The 27,097-nt window shown below is 33.4% G+C and overlaps 1 protein-coding gene across 1 annotated transcript; it reads left to right on the top strand.

Annotated features, from left to right (window-relative positions):
- Nucleotides 1–287: 287 nt before the first annotated feature.
- Nucleotides 288–25,880, top strand: LOC129216305 (serine-rich adhesin for platelets-like). The gene is made up of 9 exons (XM_054850515.1): nucleotides 288–534; nucleotides 2,265–2,474; nucleotides 4,077–4,193; nucleotides 6,654–6,906; nucleotides 9,222–9,383; nucleotides 16,660–17,113; nucleotides 18,425–18,517; nucleotides 20,783–22,682; nucleotides 25,216–25,880. Exons 1-9 carry the CDS (start codon nucleotides 288–290, stop codon nucleotides 25,878–25,880), a joined length of 4,101 nt encoding a protein of 1,366 aa, XP_054706490.1.
- The last annotated feature ends 1,217 nt before the right edge of the window (nucleotides 25,881–27,097 follow it).

Raw genomic sequence — 27,097 nt, forward strand, 5'->3', positions numbered from 1 at the left:
CCGGTGTAAGTAAAAAGAGTAAGAAAATCAGCTGCGAATGTTACGTTAGTCACTATGGAATGACCCAATACTTCCTTTTTTGTAAAAGGAAGTAAAAAATGCGTAAAGATTGCGTATAAACTGCTAGCTTCTGTGATGGAGGCTGGCACAGTGATAAATCGTATACTATCATTTGGCAAGTTTTCTTCCTACTAAATTTTAACTAAATTGATGAACATTTTGAATGAATCATTTATGAACTGTTTATAAATGAAGATTAATGTCTTTCAATGTTTTAACTTGAATTTATGTCTCTCCTTTCAGATTGCCTTCATATTCAGCTATACCGAGACAGCAAGGAGCGATGCAAAAATGGTCCGACGAAAGCTTCTTTGTCCCTGGAAGAATTTCTGGGAATGGAGACTGGCTTCACGTTGGACAAGGAAAGCAACACTATGGCCCTCATCTGTTCCGAGTTGGTGGTAGTTTTAGCTTTCGACAACAGGGAGCTGTTGATCCAGTGGCAAGTGAAGATAAGAGCTAATTTAGTAGAGGGTATGTAATATTTATTGTAAAATTTTTTATGCATTTTTTTATTATAAAAGTGTTTTTTTTTTTAGGTGCATTTTGATGTTTCCGCTACGTTTTAGTAATTGAACTACATTAACGAATTTTCTTAGAAAGGAAACATGCTTACTTTATTTTGTACTTGACAAAACAAATATGCTAGTTTCATTTTTGAAAACCAAATTTTAACTGTACTGCCTTCCTCAAAACATTAAAATTCTCAAATTCCAGATTCGTTTTTTTTAAAGAATTTCCGTAAAACATTTTATTTCGAGGTGCTTTGAATCACTTCTGGAAGAACTGAATTAGGTTAAAAGATATTAGTCAGAAATTTATTACAGGAAAATTTTACCAGGAAACATTGTAGTCAAACAAAGGTCTTCAGCTTTTGTACTTATTATAGCTCAGACTTCAAACGCTGTATTACTTGAAATAAGGGGCACAAATATTTTATCGCTAGTTTTCGTTTTATTGTTCTTTAAAAACACTTTTTTCTTTGTACTTTTGCAAATTTCGTATTTCTTTTAATTTTAAACCAATTTACAATTTAGTCAATGTGTTTGATAATTAAAATACAACTTATTGTAAACTTATACTTTCCCTTCATTATTTTTCATTATTTGCATGGTTTACAAGAGAACTCGCCTTTGGCTCCCGGCTCGACTTCACTGCTTGCGACGGGTTGATGTATACCACCTTCGGAGGTGTTCTTTGTGAGCTACGCCGCCTTCTTTCTGCTGCTTGCTGCACAGCACAGACCTGGCCGCCTACGGCGGCTTGCTCAACCCGCCTGCTGCAGGTTTCTGCAGCACCTAATTTTCCGGGAGTACTTTTGGGGCTCGGCCCCGTATTTTCCCCTGTAAAAGCTTAATCTAGTGAAAGAGTTTACATTGACGTTTTTGGGACGTAATTTTACATTCCCTTAAAAGAAAAAAATCATGGCATCAAAAAACACGTTTCAAGCCATTCGAAAAGTAATTTTTCTTTGCTCATCGAAATACGTGCTTCACTTATGCCACTCGATAAACATTCGCTTTCCGTGTGTGAATTCCTGTATGCTAGTCACTTCCACTGTGACCACTTGCCAACAGCTCTGGAGGGAAGACCGAGGCAGAAAATAAAGTTCTTAAGTAATATCTCCGCTAATTAAAGTAGCACAGTTCTAATACCCAGCTAAACAAGTAGTCAGGAATATTACGAATCTATCAATACCTGGTTTGATGCTCGGTTTTCTGTCGTTCCCAAGAAGTAGTGACAAAATAGATACAAACATACAAATATATATCAATCTTTATTAATATTAGATGATTGGCGCTCACATTTGAGAAATTTAGTTTCTGCTAACAATATACGTTTCTTATATTGTAATAAATAACCTTATGTTTGAGAGATGTTACAAATTTCAATTGCCATTTAATATTTGGGCATTTATGTTTTGTGTGGAAAAGATAAATGTTGCTGGAAAAAAAATGTTCGCTCAATTTCATTAAATCTCGCCTTTTAATGTTTAAAATGGTGCCGAGCACTAATATGTTTTTGAATTATCTTCCTTTCTAGTAAAAGCACATAAATTTAAAAAATCGTGAAAAAAATAAATTATTTTTATCGAGTTTCTTGTAAATGTAAAGGGTGGTTTTTGGACTAAGTTTAGTTTCTTTCATAAGCATTCGATGTCTATTGTTTTAATAGTTAAAGTAATGGCTTTTTCGCATTTATAGAACAACAGTTCCTCGTACAAATTGCTCATGTCCCAACGAAAAGTAAACTTCCATGTGGACCTACGAGGCTACATCTTCAAGACCACACATTCTGTCTGGTTTCTGGAGTTCCACCAAGGCTTCTTGGAACGTGGCCTTTGAAGGAATTGAGGAGGTTTGGTGTAGTTGAAGGAAAGTTTTGTTTCGAAGGAGGATCACTATGCGGGCGTGGTAGGTAGAATATTTCATTTGCTTAAGTGTAAAAATAGTTAGTGCTTAATTCAGTTTGCAAATTTTTCTCGTACGTACAAGATTACAACTATTAAGTTGTCTTTAATTCTTCTAGAGTATTATTCTATATCTTACGGAGTATGTAGAGCAGTTTTAATACTTAAAGTATTTATTTCACATTAATGTTCTATAAATACGTTTTGTTACTTCACTATCTCTTCATACTAATTGCTTTTTATTGTATTGACTCGCATATTACTTAAGATTCTTTGTTTGAGTTTTGAGGTACACACAACACTTCCAAGAAGTGAAACTATTTTTAGTTGGACTGTAACTAAAGATTCGGCAGCCGAGTGGTTACAGTCACTAACTTGATTGCTTTGGAAGACGCGATCAGGCCGCCAACGTGACTAGTTATAATAGAATTAGCTGCATTGTTTCAGATTACGGCAGATCTTAAATTTGCTGGTGCAACTAAGAGCGGGTTTACCCAAAGACATTAAGACTCTCGCCTACCTCGTATTCTTCAAACCTTGGAAATTTGTTTCAGACCACGCTTTTTATCGTACAACACGTTGAAACTTTGTTGACAAGATGAAATGTTAAATTTTGATGTTCAGATTTATTTAAATATATATATATATACTTAAGATTTTTATTTATTAAAATCTTCAAAAGAGCTACGTGAATAATTACACGTGAAAAAACTCTTTGGTAATAATTGAAAATTATATTTAAAATGGAGTTTTTAGAACAGGACATTTTGGCTGTCGTATTCAGTATTAAAAAAAAAAAAACTTCATTCGCATTCATATATGTTCCTCCAAAAGTACAGATGGGACACACATTGATTAACAAAGGCAATAATTAAAAAACCTCTAAAAGGTTTTTCGCTATTTTTGCAGTCAAAACATATTTAAAAAATTTAAATACTTAGTACTAAAATTTAGAGTAATGTTTTCTGTGTCTGATAGAATGAGTTTAGAACTTCCGTGTTATATAGAATTCAAATTATAACGTTTCTTAAAGCAGATTTTAAATATGGCTAAGCCTTTATTCACGCGGTTGGTAACGGAATTCATTGTTGGCCCACAAGGAAATTAAACGCACCGATTGAAAATTTTTATCTGCTACCAGTTTCTATTTGTCAACAAATAAAAAAAAACTTGTAATTGATTTTTAATAGTATAAGGCTTTTAAAAGGATTTCCAATTTTCCCTCTTGATTCTGCGTTTGCGACCCAGTCGTTTTTTTTTTTTTTAATTTTTAGTTTTAGTTACCAGTGTGTTCCAGCACTTTTAGCTGCACATGCAAGTAAAACTTAAGTGAGTGTGTAAATTAATGCACGCAATTATCACTTTGCTGTCAAATCTTATAACATTCCTCATATCGATGCAAAAACATTCTAAAAATGTACTCAACGCTTCAGACAAATAAGGAAACACTATTTTGTTAAAAGAATAGTTTAGATTCTTAACTGGTTTCACTGAATTGTGATATTTCTTTATCAATCCGGAAGTAATACCTGTTGAATTGAACTTAAGATATTTAGCCTCTGATTGTTACAAGTTATAAATATTACCTTTTATTGCTTTTCTTTAGGTGAAGGCCTTCACGTGTTACTAACAAACCAATCTGAAGAGCTTGCGCAAGCGATGGATTTGGCTTCAAAAGGAAAGCTCCTGGGAAAGCGAAAAACACTTTCCAGAAAAAATTCCGGTAAATATATACAACTCATTCTCGTTCTTTCCAAACTTTTGAAACAAGTTGAAATTCAATTTCTGCTGCAGCCTATTTTGAGTTGAATTTGATAACCAGTGTATGAAATTGCGATTGCTTTTCCATCCCGAGAGATCGAATCACGCTGTCCTTTCCTTATATGGCCTGCGTCGTATAAATCTAAGTAATTGTCTATGATGTAAAATTTTAATTTCCCACGTGCTTTTAATAAATTTTTCTTCTTATGTCTGTTAAAATATTGTTATGCGGGTTTTTATAATATCATTTAGACTCTTTCTTACTTTAGTTTTAGGCATCAAATTACTTTTCCAGTGCCATTTTTTGGATGTTAAACAAATAGTTCTGTGGGGGTCTCTACAAGGTAATTGAAAAAGTGTCTTTGTCAAAAACAATATGAATTAGATCCTTAAAATAGGAATGCAGGAAATTTTGTTTTATCTGATGCAAATGAAATTTTGAAAGTAATTATATTTTGCATTGCCATTAAATATGAACGACATGGAAATGTATAATTCCATTTTGCGCTTGGAAAATGTTGAATATTTTTGAGATTATGTTGAGACTAACGGAATTGCGTTTTGATGATGTAAAAGCACAATTTATTCAGAAAAAAAAAACATACTGGTATGAAATATTTGAAAATTAAATCAAATAAAAAGGCACCAGATTCTTAAAATGTATAAATTGTTCAAGTTTTTAGTTAATCTTTTTTTTAAAGAAATTTACTGATTCTTATGTCACGAACGACGAGCGTTATCAAAGTTTTTTTTTCTATAAACGTTGATTATCGTTTTTCAGTATTAGCCGGAAAAGCTTTAATGCTAAAATGAAAAACAAATGGAATATAATTGAAGGGTTGATATGGGGAAGACAGTAAGTCGCAAATTTCGAATTTTTTGGCTTCTTTACGGAGAAAAAAAACAATTAACGCTCAAGTCAATGGCATAGAATAAATGGTATGCCAATTGGCAAAATGGTTTTAGTTTGTACAAGATACGGAGATTGGCAGTCCTATGTAGTCCACGATACTTGATCTGACGGTTTTTACTTCCCTTGTAAAATTTACTGTTTATGGTTTATCTCCAGTTTCGCCGACATTTCAAATTTCCTCCACCCTTCAGTGCATCAAAAGGTATGTTTTCGTGTCGGCGAAACTGGGGAGACATCGTGACTTGACTGTCTTGACATTGACAAAATTATAATATTCACAATTTTGCAAGAATACATAAAAATAGTGCTGAAAACGGTACTTATTATATTCACCTGCACTTCCGTAAGCAGGTAAAGGGCAGTAACTGCAATTTTTTTTCGTCATTTATTGCACGTTAGCTTTAATGTACAAGCTTGTTTATTTGGTTTCCGCTGGAAAAAAAACGTATAATTCCCATTTTTTTCTATTGTTAGTGTTGAATCCAAAACGCGTTTCGTCAAATATTTCAAAAACTCATTTCTGCGGATACCGCCGTTTACCTGCTCACGGCAATGTAATTCAACAGATGAGAGGTCAAACTTGTTTAGAAACTGCTTTCACCTTGCAGTATGAATTGGAAAGCATACGTTGCATTGCAAGAGAGTGAGTGTCTATGGAGAAAATACAGAACATAAGAAAGATGAATAGTAGCACAGAATTTATATTTTTAAAACGTATGGAAAATGATGAGATAAGAGAAAATTATTTGTATTACAGACATGATCGGACACAAAAAGTGTGTAAGGAATTCAAGGATTAATTATTTTACTTCGTTATTTCAATTGGCTTTCTCTGAAGTAATACGCGTACTTAGTTCACTTCGTCACAGACATACTTAAAAAACTAGTCTTCGTCGCAGCACCATGCCTTTTTTCCCTTCTAAAATATATATTATAAAGCTCTTTATATTATAGTATCAATGCATAAAAAAAAGTATACTACTGGTGTTAAGAATGAAGACGCAGTAGGGAAAATTTTGTAGGCTAAGAAGATATATGAATGAGAAAGTCCAAGGACTGTGGAGTCTGATCTAGCTAATTATAAGAAAAAGGTTAAAGTATTTCGCGCACAAATGCTTACTTTAAAAATATATGTTGTAATGCAGCTAGTTTTCATTATTTGAGCATGCAGTTTTGGTTATAAATTGTCTGATTTATATTTATTTTATTTTTTATTTATTTATTTTCATTTTTTAATTTTAATTATTTTTTGTGTCCACGTTTTTCTCTATAACTGCATAAGTTTGCTTTATGACACACTTTGCTTGGAGAAAGTTGTTTCTTTTGGTAAAAAGAGTTCTATCATCTGCAGATTTCTTCGTACAACTCTGTCATGCACACATTTATTTGTATACAATCTGTTTTTTTTGCCTGTATTTTATTTTTTATTTTTTTCATTTCTAACATGAATATTTCTGCTTATGCTATACAGTTTGTTTGTTTTTTCACACAATAATTGTATCTTTACAGTTTTGGAGACTTCCTCCCGGTTTCCGTTGCATAAGCGAAGTCATCACGACTCTGGCTCAAAGAGTACTACTGGGGACTCGAACCGGCCTCTTTTGAGCTCTGGATCTGAGGGCAGCACGTGCGATGCCTGCTCAGAGATCCTGAGGTCTACCGACCCATGCGGAGATGACCATTGTATTTACTCTTCCAGCAGCGCTTCAATGAAGGCTTCTTCGTGCAGAATCCATTACAGGTGGCCTTCCTGCCTATCAAGGTTAGAAAAGTGTGCCAAAAGAAGTGCATTTTTTTGGTTTGGAAATGATAGCTGTGTGCTAAATTCACTCGTATTGTTGTGATCTTTTCAAGCATATATTTGCACTTTATTCTCGGGACTAGAAAATCCCCCGTCGAGGCAAAAATGTAGGAGCAATTGTCTGTTTGATAGTATTCTGATAGTTGAAATGTTAACCCTAACTCCAGTGGAATAACCCTGAACTCCTGTAGATAGCGTTCATTGTTGACCACGTTTTCGTTTCTTCACTCCCCCGAAATGAGTCTTATAAGCAAAACAGTTAAATTACCGAATCCAGTTCAGCATTTCTCAACGTGTCAAACGTTATCAAGAAATATTATCAAATTATCATGCCGTGGCGCGATTTTCATTGTTGGTGACGTCAGGAGCGCTACTCGATCAGTGAATTCGCTTAAGTCGTTTCAACTTTGACTGCTTGTTGGAGTATACTCGAATATAAGACACCATTATATTTCATATAACACTCCAGGATCCCCCGTACCTATGGCTATTTGTATTTTCCCCGATTGGATGTGGCACTGAAGGCAGATTTGTTATTTTGATCAAGACTAGAAGCCGAGCAATTCCTGTCCCAGAACCACCGTAGGTACTGTGTCACTTTGAGTACTTCTTGACCACGACATATTTAACTTGCCTCAGTCACTATTAACGAACACGGGGGATCTTTGATCCGACTGGCAGCAAACCTTTCAGTTACGAGTTTGTCGCCTAATCGCTTTTGAAAAGTTTTAACTTTGCATTATAATACATGACGGTTCCTTCTATTCGAATATACAATTAAAGGGAGTTGGAACCCAAAAACCTTTAAAAATGTTTAGTTTATATACTCAAAATGTAAAGCAAGAGTTTTCAAACGACACCAAATTCATGTTTCTATTTAGATTAAAAGTAACTCGGTTTAAATATAATTGAAGCAGGAATGCATTGAAATGTAAGTACAATTTTACTTTCAAACGCAATTTTCTCAAAACGGCAATTTTAAAAACTCATGTTCGCTTTCCTAGAAAACTACTTCACACATTACTATGCAAAAACTTCACCACTATATTTATTATTAAACTGAACGGAATTTTTCGCTTTAAGACTCGTATTTGTTCCTAAACATTTGTTTTGAGGTCAAAAAGGTCTTTTTTTCTTCATTTAAAAAGTGACTATTGGTTAAAATTTAATAAAGGGTGGAATAAACTGCCTCAAAATGTCACTTCAATAGACTTTCACAATATCTCTTAAAAATACTGGGAAAATTGTAAGTTTCTATCATTAAAACGTTTTGATAAAAAAAGTACATAAAGTTTAGAAATTTAATATTATGCTCGTATACAGGGTACCGACTAACGTTAAAAGCCGGAGTTAAAAATTCCGAGAATAAAGAGAAAATATGCGCGTAAAAATGCCTCCCTTGTGCAAATGGATTGAGTACGTGGCCAAAACTGAATGTTTAAAGCCTGAAAGTTAAAATTTTAAGTTTTCAATTATGGTACACGCTCTGAAAATAAAATTTTGAATTACATTTTGAATATTTCTAGAACCTACAGACGATGCAGTTAGTCGCGATGTGCTTATTTTCATAAAATATTACGCAAGCATTTTATAAATTTAAAAAAAAAAAAAAAAAAAAAAACATGGTTACCACTTACCAGTTTCCTACTAGTTCCATACAGCCGCGCTAAACACAAAAGTCGTATCTGCACTTTTTACCAAAATTGAATTACGGTCATCAGGTGGTTCTTAGTCTCATATTTTACCGAAATACAATGTTTTATGGTCATTTGCCAATAAGAATTTTTTTTTTTTGTAAAAATATGAAAAAATTGCACCAGAATCAAATACATGGCGGCTCAAAACTTTAAATAGCAATTTCTCATTTTGAATTCGGCTGCATATACCGCTTTTGCGCTTAGCACGGCAGAATAGTGGTGCTTCATTTTTGCATAATTTGACAAGCTAGCTTGGGAATGGTTGGAAGGTTAGTCATGTAATAGTTTTAAAAATTAGTAGCATTATACGTTTTAAAAATTAAAATAGTTTCATAACCGAACCAAGAAGGTCTTATGACTCGAATTAGGGTGTAACCGTTGCGTTGGTTGGAAATTCCTACATGAAAGTTAATTAAAAATGCATACTTAAATACATACGTTTAATATGTTGTGAACATTTCTGAACATTTAATGCGAGTACGACCACGGCTTCTTGATTACATTTTGGCAAATATAATAGCTTAACGATAATGATTTGTTTTACTAAAGTATTCATTGTATTTCGTTTTTCACTTTCAGGTGGGGCCAGAGTTCAACGACAACAGCAAGTGATGTTGAGAGTATGGATACTGTATCAGTTACACTAAGTGACTTCCAAGGTCCTTCACATTCTCCAACGATATCAAAGTCTAATGGTCACGGGCAGTCACTTTCGTGTCTTTGCGATGGACAAGGAACATGGTAAGAGAAGTGTACCACTTTAGTTAAGAAAGTGATTAGAAAAGATGTGTTGTAATACTAACTTGTAAACGATGATAAAAGTCATTTAGTAGATAACAGTAGAAACAATTAAAATAAGATTACTTTAATAGATAGTTATTTGAAATTTCTTGTTGAACATAAAATTAATAATTATAAAAAGCCGTTTTTAGCCTACTTTCCCAGTAAAAGTCAGAGAAAGAAGAAAGCATAAAAGAAAGCTTAATGCATCTTAAAAATATTGCGAAAAACAAAAAAAAAGTCAAAAATAAATAAAATAATTAAATAAATATCGAAAAATTAAAAATTGGAGAGTAGGGTATTGAGATGCTGAAAACTGTATGTCGGTATGTCTGTCCCCTCCCCCTCCCAATAACTTTGGAGAGAAAAGTCCGATTCAGCCTTTTTTTTTTCCTGTCCGATTGATCTCGTAAAGGACACCTCATTCCCATGTTTCACTTTTTGATTTAAACAATTTTCCGTTTAATTTTGAACATTTCAAACATTAGAGCCTACGGGAAAATTGTAAGTCAATATAAATTCCGAACTTAAAGACGGATTTACTAAAAACAAATTTGTTGGAAATAGATCTCAACGAACAACTCTTGACTCAGACTCCAAGGGTTTTGGGACACCTGACTCCGACTCCTGTGACCGAAAAGTAGTCGCACTCCGACTCCCGGACTTCGGCTCTGACTTCGTAGCTTTGGCAAAAATGTATACACGGAGGAAGAATGACTGACTCTTGAAAATTAGACTCCGACCCCTTAATTCCAAAATAAATCCAATTCCGACTCCACAAACATTGGCAGAGTTGCGGACTTTAAGGGAAAATGACCAATTCCAACTCCGAGCCTTTGAATTAAAAACCCTTCCGAATCTGACTCTTTTGTCCCAAAATGAGATTGACTGCGAGTCTAACTCCACAGCCATGGTTTTTACATTGAAATAATTGTTATTTTGATTTGTTTTTATTTTGAGCTAAAGTTCTAATCTTTGTATTCAGTTTTTGGTGGAGAAATCGGGAGTCCTCCATGTTTCTATATAAAGATATGCACAGACGACTTTTATTTCATTTATTTTATTTATTTTTTTTTTTAATATTCATTTATTTATTTTTATTTTATTTTTTTTGATAATGAAAGTTATTTATTTAAGTTAACATTTTGTGTTTTACTATTTATTTTGAAGTACATTAATTGTTTTTTGGCAACAGGGAAAAATCAATTATCAATTATTTCTTGGAATAACTAGGTATTCTAAAAAATATCTGCATTATATACTTTAATGGTAATAGATATAACTCCCAGATTCGTCACCACTATACTCGAAATCGAAATGTTTGATTACATTTTGTTAAACATTTGTCTTAGAATGTTTTAGTTCTAGTTTAGTTATTCTATTTATCATTTTATGAAAGTAACTGCCATTCTCTCGTATATAGGCCTTTCAACCAGTGTACGAAATGTGGTCGACAATTCTACAGCCGTGGAAGTCTGCAGAATTGCCGGAACAAGCAGCCAGTGTCTCCAGAAAACCTTCCGAACGACAGCACGAATGGTTTCAGTCCACAGTGGACGATGGATTCTTTGATTGGTTCCTCTGGCGACAGTCAACAATCCACCAGGAAGGATCCTTCTTACCAGCTGATGAATCCACCATCCGATAGGGCTTCGTTGTGTTCCCATGCCAGCCATGGAAGTACCGCCAGTGTTGCGAGCAGTAGTGGATCAGAATACTCAGTGCCAAGAAATTGTCTAGAAGCATTGTACGATAGGTAGATAGAATAATACATTCTTCTGTGTCAACGTTTGTCCAATATGTTTTATTTCAAAACTGTTAACATTATTTAGGGTGGTAAGGACAACGTTGTGAATTTCAATAAAACCCACCCAGTTAGAAACAGCTGAAAGACAAACTAAATCGGTTTGAGGTATCTTTCCATGATTTTTAAATAATGAAATACTGAACTTCTGTTACGGTAATTGAAAATTGTTGCTACTTTTTTTTCTTCAAGTTATAGGCAGCACAGATCATCATTACTAGTTCAATGCGACATTTTCGTCCATCTAGTACTTGTTCACAAGTATAACGCATTCACATTTTTAGTTCTAGTAGGCAACGTCTTTGCATACAATTTCTGAAGCTAACCGATTAAAAAATCAAAATTTAAATATTTTGCTGAAAGTAATGAGTATCACTATCAGGGCTGTCCCAAGAGGGGGGCGAGCGGGGCGCCACGAAATTACGGGGCGCCGCAATGTGCCCCCTCGTTTCGACGGAACACGACAACATTCACACGAAATGAGGGGCGCCTTGCGGCGCCCCCTCATTTCGTGTATCATAAATACACAGTCAAAAATACAAAATACAGAATCATTGCAATGATTCTCTATTTTCTTCCTAGGGCACGAAAATATTCCTCTCTTTGTCCCCAAAACATTAGTTTCCTTTGTATCATTGAAGCAGATACAATTCCTGAGAATATAACTGTTTAGAGTCAAACAAAAGGCACTTCTCCTTTGTCTAGTTTTCACCACATTTGCTTGAATTCAGCCCTTGCGTGCAGTGGCGTAACCAGAAAAAAAGTTTTAAGGGGGCACATTGAAAAAAAACAGAAAAAAATGTTTTTTTTGATCAGATAGGAAACAGTTAAAAGGTGTCCAGTCAAAATTTTGAAACTTTTAGTTTTAAAAACGCAATTTTAGCCTTAAAACCGCGATTATACGTCATGTTTATTGACGTTAGGGTAAGGGAGGGAGCTTAGAGACTGTTTCCGATCCATTGTTTTTTTTTAAATAGATTGAAATCAATTCCTTTTCTCCCTGCAAGTTTTCGAAATTGAAGTTTCAAAAACGCAACTTTAGACAAATTTTGACAAGATTTTATTAATAGGAGGATCTGGAACATTTCCCAGCAAAATTGTTCAAAATTATGATTCAAAAAATTTAAGCAATGGTTCACATTCAGGGGCTATTCCCCTTAAATTTTATTAAACAGTCGTTTAAACAGGGTGGCGACAGATCAGGGAAATCAGGGAGATCAGGGAAAAGTCAGGGAACTTTATCACTCAGGGAAAAATCAGGGAAATATCAGGGAATTTTGAAAAAATAACAAAAATTCAGGGAAAATTGACCAAATGAAGAAAAAAAAAAATTTTCCCTTGCAAAATGAAGTACTTTGATTCTCTACTAATTTTTCGCCAATTTATTTTAAAAAAGTAAAATTAATGCGGTGCGATTATACAGTGCCGCATATTTGAGCATCTTTTTTCTTCAAGGTCAAAGTATTCAATCTTAGGATGAGCTTCCTAAGATTGCATCTGTGTCTGTAAAGTTGTTTATTTTACCTTGCTTGAATTTTCCTTCCAAGCATTCCAAGCTAAGTAAAATAAACAACCCTACAGGCAAAGAGGAAGCCGTCGTTAATGACTTTGCTCCCTTTCCTTTACTCATTGTCTTGAAGTAATTAGCATACTGTTATCATGATTTCAAGAAAAAATCTTTGTTTTTTAAATTGATGCTGAAAAAATCTTAAAAGTTATCACTTGACGTTTTTAATTTAATTGCTATACTTGAATTTTGACTGAAAATCTTTTTTTTTTTTTTTTGCCATGGTATTATTTGTTGTCACTTCAGATTACGCAAAGGGTTCTTTTTTTTTCAGACTTTAAAACTCTTTTATTTTAAAATCATATACATTTTGAAATTAATAATCGTTTTTGAATTTCAATGTTGTTTGTTACTAAAAAGTAATCTAAGGTTTTTTTCGACAACTAATGAAATCATTTCAAATTGAGTTGTGTACATAAGAAAATATTTTTATTATTTTTTAATAGTTAAAATACTGTATTTATTCATTAAAACCTAAGTTCTTGATTAGAGAATAGCTCAATATAACTGGTTGTTGAAACATTTCAATTCGTTTTACATAAATATGTCTATTCTGCCGTGTGTAAGTAAAGGGCAGTAACTGCACATTTTTCTTTTTTTTTTTTTCATTTTTGTCATCTATTGTACGTTATCTTTATTGTACATGCTCGCTTATTTGGTTTCCGCTGAAAAAAGAGGCGTGAAAAAAAAGCCCATTCCAACATTTTCCTATTAGTATTGAATCCACCACACATTTCTTCAAATATCTCGAAAACTAATTTCCGCAGATACTGCCGTTTACCTGCACACGGCAGTATTATTTACGCTAGTAAAACTAAATAACTTCTATACTTTAACTATCACTTGTTATTCTTGCAGCAACAATTATACTGCTTGAAAATTCAGTTCAAGATTATTTCCATTTAAATGTTTTAGTTTTATCATGATTAGATATGTCTTTAAGAGTGGTTTTGATACTTTCTTAGAATTCTTATGTTAATTGGTTCCTGGAAATAAAGTATTTGTTTTAGATTTCCTATAATATTTCTCTGTCGATAATTTAATACACTATTTTTACCAAAAAAAAAAGGAGCATCTTTTCAAAATATATTTTCATTTAACAGCTTAAACCGTTCTAAACACTGCATTTTATTTAATATGCAATGCTTTTCAGGTAGGGCAAAGAAAGGAAACCATTACCATTGATAACGTAAATCAGGGAAATTTGGTGAACTTAATCAGGGAAAAGTCAGGGAAATTTTTTTCCAGTTCCTGTCGCCACCCTGTTAAAAACCCATTGCTTGTCATATTAAAGAAAGGCGGCATGGGGACCCTTGCACGAATATTTTCTTTAACTCACGTCTTAAAACGCAATTTGTAAGGCCATATTTCATAATATTAGGGCCAGTGATTTTTCGATCTTAGAGCTCCAAAAACGCAATTCTGAGCAATTTTCGATGATTTTGAGTATTTGTGCGCTTTTGCCTAAAACTTACAAATATTTGATGAAAACAAATAACATCTTTGTTTATAACATATATGAAAGCTGGTATTAAGTTAATACAAGTAAAACCAAAAAAAAACTCTTGAAAAGAATTTTTGGATGAGTCCAGATCGAACTTTAATTTTGATGTAGTTTACTTCGATAAATATATTTTCTATTCATAACCAGCAAATTATTTATTCGTGTTCTTGGTTTGATCAATATGAATAACCAATTCAATTTCTTTTTTTATCTAGTGGGATAACATTTTACAAGATAAACATTTTGATTTTTAACATTTCCATTTTTTGAAAAGTTTTTGGTTTATTAACGTTTTACAAATATTAGAAACAGATTCATTCCTTGTGTTTTAATTAGTGTTATGAATAGCCCTCTGATTGTTCTGTTCATTAATATGTAAAAATTCCAAGTATATATTATGCACTGATGTTATAACTAACTTGATTTTTCTGTGTGTATGGGGGGGCGACAGAAAACCTTCGCCCCGGGCGCCATCAGCTCTTCGGACGGTTCTGATCACTATTACGCACTGGTATTACGAGTGTTACATTTTTTTTTCAATAAAAAAATGTAAATGAATAAAATGTTCTGGAAAATGCATTTAACTTTTCTGAACGAAGAAAAAGAAGAATTTTTTCTCAAGAATTTCAACCTCAGATTTAAATATAAATTTTCATTTTAAGAACTCATACGTCAAGTTTGACCGGTTGTTTCGTCACGTTTATACCAACTGAGGGACTAAAGGTCTATGTCCAAGTTTAAAAAAATGAGTAAGAATTTTTTTTTTTTTTTTTTTTTTTGATAGAACGACTATTTTTATGCACTAATCAATCGTTAATGAGTAACATATTTTTAATCTTAAAAATTTCATTTCTGAATACTCGAAGTACTTCAATAGGTATATTTCTTTTAGGAATTGAGGATTTGAAACACAAATACATGTAACGCTGCATGAATATAGAAGTAACAAAATAAAACTATTTTAATATTTTCTACGTACGAACTTCTTGTGGAACAAATATAATTTTTGAAAGAAAACCATATTTTGGTGGCACATCCATAACCATGATATGGTGGGCCATTCAGTCCCACATATACTTCATGAATATATCCAGTTTTATTAATACATCAAATTCAAATAACATCAAATTACATATTAAAATTAGTTTACAGATGTGGAAACACTTGCTAATACACATATATGCAGTGAAATAATAAATACTTTTTAGCTAGTATTAATTTTATTGCAAACGGAAAAAATTACTTTTCAATCGGATTCTTGACCTTCCTACTCTAGTGGAAAAATGGCTTCTCTCAAACAGTTGAAAATTGGATGAGTTTAGTAGAACAAATAGCTGCATCTATCAGTGGTATCTAAAATAATTTTATGCAAATACGTTTTCATATTTTTGTTGTGGCCCATTCATTACCACTCTTCCCTACTTTATTTTGTGTATTTACTCAATTTCTGCCGTTAAAAAAACATGCTCTTGCATTAAATTCGCAAATGTCCCGCACGTGACAACTGTCTCGCACGTGACGCTGTACATCATAATTTTTTCAACAGTTTAAATTATCATTTCTTAGGAAATTATGTGTTTCATTTACATTGGAACCTTGACTTTTAATACCTTTAGTTTGTTTTGCCATCATATTTTTATTAGAGTAGAAATTAAATCCTGTAACAAATGATAAGAGGTTGACTTTAGATGTCCCGCACCGACGCTTGCAAATTAATTTTTTTTTCAAGCAACAAAAATATGTAATAAAAATATAACTACGTCTGACGTATCTTTGTGCTAAAGGTACAGATAAGAAAATGTGATATCTCCAGTTTGTTAAAAATATTACGCTTTATAACAAATTTTTTGTAAAATAATGGAGTCCAATTGTCCCACACGTGACTGTGAAATGGCCCATATAGGACGTGTTAAACGTAGTTTCCCCCTTTTTTAATTGCAACCTAAAGTTACGAAAGGGTAACTTGTTTTCTTTGGTAACTTGACGCCAATTTCAAGTCGTTTTTCGCAAAAAAAATTTCTAACTCTTCTTTTGAAAAACATATTTTGCATCAGTTGTTGTTTCCGATTTAAAAAAAACCCTAATCTAAATACTTTATGGTGCGCTGTTGAATTTTTAATAACCAAAAAAAAAGATATCGGACTGTTATTTGTTATTACATTGCTACCGTTTAGCTAAAACGGAGCTCAATTTCATTTATTACACATGTGCATCAAATTTACTGGAGGTACTTAGAAGTTATGCGGTGCTCACACCAGACTTTTCAACGGTACTTGAATGATAAATTGTACTGTTGAATTTCCAAAACAATCTAATGAATGACCTTTGTCTCCAGTATAATTACATGTATCTTCTGTTACAGGCCTAAAAGTGTGCAGCATGCAGTAAATGGTTCCGGAAGTTCCAAGCCTGGCGAGTCAAAACGCACAAATATGGAACATCCGTTTTTGAACCAATCGAAGACCGAGAATTGTGTCCTCTGTCCTTGCCACGAGCCCATCAATGACTGGATCAACTCATCCTTGCCTCAAAATTCCCAGGAAAAAGTGATGAATCCCCAAGAATGTGCCTGCTGGAGCAAGTTATCTATGTCTGTCAGAAACGAAGTTGATGTCCGAATGGTCAACGGGAGGAAGAGTGCAAGTGCCAATGCATCGCCTTCCTCTTCGCCAAAGAAAACTAAATACAATACCGGACCATCAACGATGAGGCCCATGAACAATTCCAGTGCGGATTCAGAAATGATTTGTTCATGTGGTGCTAATGATCCTTATGCAAACTACGCTACACCAAAGTCTGCTATTATGCATTCTAAGGTATTAGGTTTTGTCTTAAATCTCTTAATTCCATGTTGTATGTGATAAATGTCATGCGTTTATATCTGCATTGAAAACTCTTGTGACAGATCGTCAGTATAATCCATAGCTATTTGCAAAAAGCTTTAAGAGCATAAATGAATGACATTCACGGGAAGAATTCTTAAAAATGTTTCGTTTTTAACTATAGCGGCTAGATTATTTTACTTATGTTTAATGGCATGGGTCCGTTTTTTTCTTTTTCTTTTTTTTTTTTTTTTTTTTCTAAATTGATGTTAGTTTTACAAAATACGTTCAAGAATTTCATCATTACATATTCCCAAAAAAGTGTCCCTCACAAATTCCACTGTCCACGCTGTGCTATAATTGCTGTTTTCAAACACGTTACACAATGCTGCCATGTTAGGTTTTCCCCAGCATAGTCTACACTTGGCGTTTCATTTTTAAATTTTTATTGAAAGAATCCGACGAAATAAAGTTACATAGCAATCAGTGGAGGAAAAAATAATTGAAGCTCTTGTGGTTCAATCTTAAAATGCCGTTGTGACCAAATGTAACCAATCTCAAAAAGTTTTCCTGACATTTTTATTTAATCCAAGTTAAAAGTTAGATAAAGCATCGAATTATTTAAAATATTTAAAAATAACTAGCATTTCTTCCACCAATGGTAATTACTTTTTAAGAATTCATCTCTATGGTGCTTTCAAGGGATACTTACCTCCCCATGAATCTCCAAATTCTTAACCAACATTTTTTATGTTTCCGAAGTTGTGATTTAAATACATTTAAACCTAGACGAAATTGGGATTGTAAAAATCTTGGGACAAGTAGTTTTACTGTTTTTTGACAATTTGTGATTGAGGACGCCACATCTCCAGGTTTCAGCAAGTTATAGCTGAGCTCTGGTTCATTCGAGGGAAGTTTCGTTTGTAAAGAAGCATAACTAAAATCAGCGCATTAATATAAAAGTAAATATTCTTGCAAAAGAAAATAAAAATATATAATCAGCAAAAGTAAAAATGACAGATCAGTAAAAGTGACATTCGGTGCTCACTAAGTGCTACTTGTGAATCTAGATAATACAAAGCACAGAGCGCATTTAAAGGCCAAATTTCTCCTTTAAATGAACTTTTGTATAAAAAATGTACATATATTGACTACGTGCTTTACTTGCCCTAACTCTTTGTTAGTAAAATTTCAAATCTAGATTTACGTAAAAACCCTATAAAATTCTCAGCAGTAAATTGCAAAATTTTGACAGCGTAAGTTTTAATTTCCTAGATTTTTTTACTCATTAAATGTCTTTTTCAGGATATGTCTGCTATGCAATCTAACGGATGTAAAGATGCAAAGGTCACTCCCGCAGGACCTGCAGAAGATTATGACGTTCCTAAAAAGTTTTCGGTAATAAAAGAAGCATTTCCTAAAAGTCTTAATCTCTTTTTCTGCAATGTGAGACCTAATTTATGATATAATGTTTGACTTTGATGAGATGAAGTCCGATTAGGGTTTCCAATCCCTCGCTGAATTCAGTCCCGCGGGATTTCGAGATTATAATCGGCCAATCCCGCGGGATCCCGGGATATTGACTTAATTCTTCTAAAATCTTAATTTTAATGTCAAATAGAAAAAGTTGTGCCTTTTAGAAAGGAACTCCGTACACCAATTATAGAGTTCTACAAAGTCAGATCCTAATTAGCAATTATCGTTTGGCATGCAAAAGTGTGCTCTAAAAAAAGCTGAACGCATATTAACGACAAAGCATTGATCGTATGAACTGAGAAAGAATTTTTCTCAAAAAAATAATGTGCTTGATGAAAACAGGTGCTGTGGCTCCACTGCAGTTGGTTTTACTGAGATAAAATAACTGTGGGCATTTATGAAAAGATCCCTATTAACTTCCTCAACTTCTGAAATTGATTTTTCTTCTCTTAAGCCTGGTTTTCGATCAAGAACTGCAAATTACGGACAAAAACGATGTCTATTGGATCCTGATGCGTGGGTTTAGCTGTATCCAATTTAATTATCACTGAGAAACTCTTGTGGCTTCATTACCGTTGGTCATTGCATCAGTACATTTGATCCATTACAGCAAGGGATGAGTGCTGCAGTACATTTGATCCATTACAGCAAGGGATGAGTGCTGCAGTACATTTGATCCATTACAGCAAGGGATGAGTGCTGCTTGGTTTCACCAAGTCGTAGTCTCGGTAAAAGTTTTGGATAACTTCACTAATTTTAACTTCTACTTTAAAGAGACATTCAAAAGCTTGAGAAGGTTAATTTACTGAACTGTCATGCGAGTCATCCTGAGTTTCATACAAGTTTCTGTCACCTCTTTTAGAGTCGTGCGAATACATAAATGATATCAGGCTTTTCATTGCTTTCTCCTTTGGAGAAAAATACTGTTACCTTTTTGTAAGTTTAAGGTTCTGAATGCATTCCTTAAGCTTACAGAAGTGCTCCAAAATTGCATTCAGGCTACTGCAGCGGGTTTTGTGTAATCAGTAATATTTTCCCTATTCTAAAGCGTAATTTTCTGGATTTTAAACTTAAATGATGGTTTTTAAAAAATGTTGTTAAATCAAACGCATTTTCTCAATTGCTAGACATATGAAAACTAAAACCTCGAATGAGAATATAAATTCATTCTCAGAAAAATATAATCTATTTTCATAGTGTTCTTAAGTGGTAAATCCGCAGTTCATCATATGAGAGTTTTTCTTGCTCTTCTTGCAGAAACTAAAAGGTGATTTTCTTCAGATGATGCTTCTGAAAATGGTCGTTTTAGGAGCAGCAAAAGTTGGAAAACGTTTAAATGGTAAAAAATTGCGAGATTGGAAAGCTAAATACCGTGTGGGATCCCGCGGGATTCAAGATCAGGATTTTGCGATTAAAATTCCTAATTCCGATGGACGCCGGCTGATTTTTTTTTTTTTTTTAAAAAGGTTAGAAAATCCAGATGTGGAAAATACATTTTTATATAATTAGCGCCAGCAATATTTTCAACGCTATTACAAGCGTATTTCGCATATTGAAAATTGCAAATACGCCTCAAAAATTTAGTCCAGCGTGTTTTCACGTTTTATGTTTTAAATAAAATTTTGCATCGTGGATGCAAGCTCTTCAGAAACCTGATTTTTTTTAATGCTTTCTAACTGATATTTTCGCAACTTTTTGAATAAGGCTGCTAAAAAGTCATTCAAAGATGTGTTTTTTAATTACGGCTTGTTTTATAACTATTTTATTAATCATCATGTGCGTGCTGATTCATTTAAACTGACATACATGTAAACACTTTTTAAATCGATTGAAGATAATTTCATTAAATTCCAAGTAAACTTGGAAACTTAGTTAAAATTATTGATTTTCATATCTTCCGCTTATCTTAGCTGCAAAGTTAGTTATTCTTAGTAGTAACGTCATATCTTTATTTATTTCAGTTTTTCCAAATCTTTTATGAACTAAGTAAAAGTTTGGCAGTTTTGACAGATAAAAACACATTAACGAAAAACATGGTTACTGGTTTAAGGTGTTTCACTACTTTCAACTTTAATTGCTGTCTTTTTTCTCATTTGTATCACACAATTTGAACTTCTATTGTATTTCATATTCTTTTTTTTTTTTTATTTCTTCCAGAAAATAAAATTTATTTTTTCTCTCTGACAGAATATGCTCCCCCACTGTGATATGATCCAAAAGACTCAAGCAATAAAGTCTGTTGCTAATGGTTCCTCTTGTTCCTGTATGAGCGCTTGTAATGTTATTCAGAACATAGAACTTTTTAAAATGGCTTCCAACCATCCCTTCAACCATAAATACGGTCCTACAAACTCTTCCGGAGCAGACGCTTTACAAATGTGTGCTTGTCAACGAGTGATGCTTTGGGCGGGAAGTCTGGTACCCTGTCTAGGACCTCAAAGAGCTTCACTCGACAAAGGCTGGCAGTGCAGCAAATCTCTGAAAGGAGATTCAATGAGCTGCTCAAGAACTTGGTACAACCACACAGTTGCAGTGTGCAACGAACCTCACAAAACTGCTGAACTTGTTATGGTTAACGGGAAGATGAAGCACGTTATTCGTGGTTCTAGTATGGACACTTGTACAAATGATGCTAGTCATGTGCCAACCATGGGACAACAAATAAGGCCACGCTCTAGTACTGTGTCGTATCCTATAACCTCTAATCAAAATGAGAAAGAAACGGCATCGATTAATTACGTAAATATAGAGTTTCCAAACGATGAGAATGACAGAACTGTAAAAGTTAGCGAAGATGGCTCAACTGTAAATTATGCTAACATCGAATTCGCTGAAACGTTATCATTGTATGAGAATTCAAATTTAGTGTTATCTCGGTTAGAGGATGAAAACAGACAGCAAGTATGCTCAAATAAACCACCGTTACCTCCTCGATCTCAAACTAACGGAAGCTGCAAAAGCACAGAAAATACACAATGTCAACAATGTAAGGGGACGTGCAACTGCAAGCAGCTTTGCTTTCGTAGAAGCCCAAAGAAGACATTACAACAAGTAAATGGCAGTGCCTATGAAATGATGTGCTACACAAAGAATCCAGAAGAAGATTATTTATTAATGCAGCCTATTTGCTCAAAGAACGAAAAGCACTCTCCCTCAAAACAAAATCAGACACAACTCGACTGTTTTCAAAATGATACGAATTGTTCAAATCAAACAGAGAAAAATGAAGAACCTGAAAATAGTCCAAGTCTTCCCCTTCGGCCTTTTATGCCTTATTCGTATCCTGTTACGGAAACAAATGGTACTACAAATATAACAGGAAATCCCAACGAACTTAGTCGGAAGAATCAATTGATAAACGAAGAACTTCATTTGAGATCAATGCGATCGAATTCCTTAAGCGAGCTAAAGAAAAAAGTGTTGATGAGGAAACGTTCAAGCTCTGTTGATGGGAAAAACAATGGTTATATTACTAACGATTCAGGTGCAGAGGTAGAATCATTACCAGCTTCCCCTGTATGCAGCCCTAGGCACCCAGTACACCGAAAAAATTCGCTATTCTCGAAATTAAATCTTCGATCCAAAGAAAAATCCATGAGCAGCAATGAAATTGCGCCTCCTATTGTCATGCCTAATGGCACTTCCTTGATCCTCAATAACATCCACAAAAATGGTTTACATAGATCAGCAGACTGTTTAAAGTTGAATGAAGAATATGCAAATTCAGATGACGAATTGAATTCTGATAATAGTGACTTCACAATTCAAAAAGAAACAGCTTCCACGACTTGCATGAAACGTTCATCAAGTGTTCCTTGTCGAGCTGGAATCGCATCCACTGTAATTGCTTCCAGTCCTGTTAGAACTAGTGGTACAATAATGGAAATGAATGATTTAAACAAGGATTCGACTACTGATTCTTTAGCTGATGCTTCTAATGAAACGGAGGACATTACCCAAAGAAAATACAGTCTGGACAGCCACGAGCGTTCAAAACCAAGAGTTGCAAACGGCGTTCGATCTAACTGTGATAACGTGTACAGACAAGAATGCTTGGATGAGTGCGATACGCTTATGGAAATGCAAGGTAAACATTGAATTCACTACTAAAATTCACAAATAACAGTATTTTAATGTTATCTATAATACTTAGTGACGAGCAGAGAGTATATTTTTGTTATTCCTATTAGGTGTAACGATATATAGATTTTTTGAGGAATAAAAGAAAGTGCTGATGCATTAAAATAGCTGCACTGACCGTAGTCATTTTTTAATGCATTTAATTAGAAATTTTAGATAAAATGAAATTTTAAAAACCTGATATACACACTACTACATTCGGCAAATATTGGTTTAAGCCGAAGATGTATTTAGCATTTTTCTATACAAACAATATGCATTACATCAGTTTCACAGCTACGTGATATTTTAGGCTAATTAAGCTACACCCATAGAGGTAGTTTAATACTGAAAGTGGCTCACATTTGAGAAGTATGTCTGGTAATTTCTTTTGTTTGTGCGTGCTAAGAGCAATGCATGAACATGGAATCCGGTTGAGTACTATTAACTTCATTTCAAATGCAATAAATTTCTAAACTGTGCAGAGAAAAGTTCTTCGAAGTTTTAGAGTAAATTTGTTTCATTTTGTGTTTTAAGAATTACTTTTTCACGACACTTGAAATAGATTTTTTGACTAGTAACGCAATACGAAACAAATTGTAGAGTTTCGTCATTATTATGTAAAATACAGAATTTAACGCAAATTAATAACCGTAACACAGTTGCTGGTCGTAGATCCATAGATTCATCCTATTCGAAACTGTTCTATATGAGCTAAGAAATCATCCAATGCAGCTTTAAAATTTAAATTTTGAGCATATTACGGAATATACAGCTTTATACAGTGCCAATACAAATATTCAGTAAAATGGTACACTTATTCTTAAATGTTACATAAAACGATTGCTTGCTGTAGAACGCGTAATTTTAGTTTCCAAAGTTAAGTTTTTGTTTTATTTTAGAAAAATTTTAATCCGGAGTTAGTTTTTAAAATATTGCAGTAAATTAATACCGATGCTTTATAGTATTTATCATTCTGTAAATTAGTTACTTCCGTTTTGTTACATTTAATTTACTGAAATCATTGCTGCACTGATACCTAATTTTGATTTTTATGTGCACTTTAATTGTACTTAGTGAACTTTTGTTCATTATATGCTTTTTAGTTGTTCATTACACTTGCACGCATCCACCTGTTTGCCAGAAAAACTAACTGAATCTTTATAGTTTGAAGTGCAATATTTCATTCCATATTTTGTGGTTTAGTCGGAAAATGTTCCGAGTAATTCTACTAAAAACAAAGTTTCACTATCTCTATTCTCAGGATCCAGGATAGTTTTATAAAAGTTTATTTTGAAATTCTTACAACATTTTGAAAGTTAAATATCCTGCTTTATTTTTGCATCATTTTCGCAATAAAAAATTACTGTCTAAAACGATTGAAAGGCTTACTGTTGGGAATGGATTCATTTCAATACATTCGTGATGCTTGTATAAAAATTATCTTGATGTACATAATGATTTCTTAGACACTTTCAAAAGCATAAATTCTTAAAAGCATTATTTTTGCATTAAAATCTATTTAATGATTACTTTCATTTACTTTTATATTTTTTAGAACCAGAACTTAAGCCTCTAAATGTTTACCTTAATTTTTGGTAATAAATTTTCTGCGGGGTACAATGAATATTTTATGTGGAAATGAGAACTGCGTTTGACAAAAGAAAGGTTTTTCGAAGCCATTTCATTTTTTTTTAATTATAGAGTGCTTAAGAATTACTATCAGTACAGCAGCCGTGCTTCATAATCATCTTTTTATTCTTACAACTATCTTCTTTTTTTTTTTTATTATTAGAATGATATTTGAGCAGTCCAAAAAAAGTCGCCAGATAAGTATTTCCTATTAAAAGATATACAGGGCGTTACAACAACAACGTTGACTTTATTAGGAAAATAAACTCTATCGACAAGTTTTGTTTCCCAAAAGTTCTATATGTGAACTTTTCATGACGCCGCAGATATCAAGACTGAACCCTAATTATTGTTTCACTCGCTGTGCCATGTTACGATCAATGGTATCATATGCGGTTGTGATCATTTGGCGTAAAAATTGTAAACCCCGCTGCATAGGAGGTACATACACACGATTCTGGATGTATAAAGTTACGTCCGGAGAGCGAGAAGAAGATGCTCTCGGTTGAGGGATTGGAGATCTTCTGTCGGATAATGAAGACGTGCTCCATCTTAATGGAAATTGATCGACCACTAACTGGGTCATGCTACAGCGAGTGACACAATAAGTAGACTTAAAGAAAGCTTGATATTTGTCACATCGCGAAAGGTTCACATGTAGAACATTTGTGAGACAAAATTTGCTTAGTTTCTTTCTCCAGTAAAGTCAACATTGCTACTGTGTTGGTGATATGTTGTTTTAATAGGTCTTCCAAGCCCAGGAGAGAATAGTGTCACAACCAGTATGTAGCAATTAAGTGCCTTACAACTTCTTGAAATATTTAAAATGTTTACTTATTCAAGCTAAAATGTAAACATTTCTTTTTCAGCTGTTCTACGACGACATCCCAACCATTTAACAGCCAATGAAAGAGGTACTGACAGCTCAAGGAGCGCAACAAGTAGTTGCAGTTCCTCTGATATAAGTGATTACATGGAATCTTTATCCTTTATCTCAAGGAGTAGCAGCAGTAGTAGTGGTAGTACCTGCAGTACGGATTATATACGATCTGAAGAACTTTACGGGATCAGATCAATCCCCAAACCGCCACCAAAAAACAATATTTCTTACAGTAACAGCATTACTGTTCCTTCTGTACATCAGAGCCGATATTTACCAGTTGAAAGCAATGGCTTAGCACCGAATCATCGAAGCCCAGTTGAAAATGGAGATTCCTCTTCAGCTGGTACAAGTTCTAGCAGCTCTTATCAGGACTGTCGAGTTTTTCCAAGATCTGCTGAGGAAGCAAGGGTTAGGCCAAGTACTGCTGTTACATCCAACAGGTCTTCTACGTCATCAACTAGTTCTTTAAGTACATCACCCAGTGTAACTGATTATAGTTCTTCTACGTCATCATCTCCTCCTTGTCAAAATGTGTTGCAAACTAGAGGCGTATTAAAAGGCGTGAATGAGCAAAAAGTTGACGAAGCTGTTGCTTCTGACCATAAAGTGTTTACATATTCCCGTTCGAAAAACGAACCTCGAAAGTTGTAGCGCTTGAGTATTATTTAAATTTAATCTTTGAATGAACTTTCAAAGTTGTATATTTTATGCGTATATGTGATTGTAATTTAGTATTTATTATGACGCTGGTAGTTTTTGTAATATATTCAAGGAATTAATTTTTAATTCCTGATTTTCTTTTTTTATTGGTGTGAATGGTGTACATTTTTTGTGTAGAATTTTTAAACGTGTTTATATTTTGAACGTGTTTTAACGTGAACATATTTTTTACGAACAAGACGAGAATCGTTTGATTCTATTAGAAAATTTTAAAAATTTTAATACGAGTGATCTATTGTATTTTAAAAATTTTTGCTTTAATTATTTTATTCGACTTTTCTTTTTTTTTTGTGTGTGTGAGACCATTATTCTAGTTTTGTACTGGATATCAGAATAAATGTGTGGCACAAAGTTTTGAGCTCGGTTGTATTCCAGTGCAACTAATTAGAGGTTTTCTTTTTTAATCTAAGCAATGATAAGTTTATTGTGATTTATTTATGTTTTATAGATTTATTTAATTTTGTATTCTAAGTCACATTTTTGTTTTACATGCAAATAAAATTTTAAATCATCATCGCATGGTCGTAAGAAGTTTTATTATGCTTCACTCACAGATCTTCCGATACATATTAAAGGTTTTTGTAGTTCTTTATGATTAACCTTTTAATGCATTTGTGTGCAAATGAACCATTTGATTTTTGACTATGAGTAATTTTACGAATTTAAAATTTATGATATTGTCAAAAAAGTTTGCGATATGTAGTCCCAATTTTCGTTTAAAACTACAGCTTGATTTTTGATTTTACTTTGTAGAATGCTTTAATATGCACATTTGGCTTCTAAAATTGCTATAATTTTTATCAGTTCTTGTAATTTGGCTTAATGGGAAAATGATTAATCTTACGATTAATCTCAAATGGTAAAATTAAGTGGTAGACACTTTAATATTTCTAGTGAAAATTTGGAACGATTTCATTTTTGCAACTGATATAAAGTCAACGTGAACATGATGCATAGTCAAAATAAACGATCTTTATAAATCCATAATCGATTTTAAAAAAAATTCTGACGCGTAGCAAGTGCATATGTAAGAAAAGATATATACACTTGTTTCACAATAAATAATTTAAAAACTTTTATACAAATCTTTGCAATAACAATCAATTCAAGTATAAGGAAATATTACAACGGTAGTAAACACAAAATTG

The sequence above is a fragment of the Uloborus diversus genome, chromosome 2, assembly GCF_026930045.1.
Source record: "Uloborus diversus isolate 005 chromosome 2, Udiv.v.3.1, whole genome shotgun sequence".
Taxonomy (NCBI): domain Eukaryota; kingdom Metazoa; phylum Arthropoda; class Arachnida; order Araneae; family Uloboridae; genus Uloborus; species Uloborus diversus.

Excerpts from the sequence above, each read along its gene's own strand:
- LOC129216305 (XM_054850515.1), top strand. The coding sequence starts at position 288 with ATGTCTCTCCTTTCAGATTGCCTTCATATTCAGCTATACCGAGACAGC. Across the intron at positions 2,475-4,076 it reads AGGATCACTATGCGGGCGTG|GTGAAGGCCTTCACGTGTTA; the intron begins GTAGGTAGAATA and ends GCTTTTCTTTAG. Across the intron at positions 22,683-25,215 it reads TACGCTTATGGAAATGCAAG|CTGTTCTACGACGACATCCC; the intron begins GTAAACATTGAA and ends TTTCTTTTTCAG.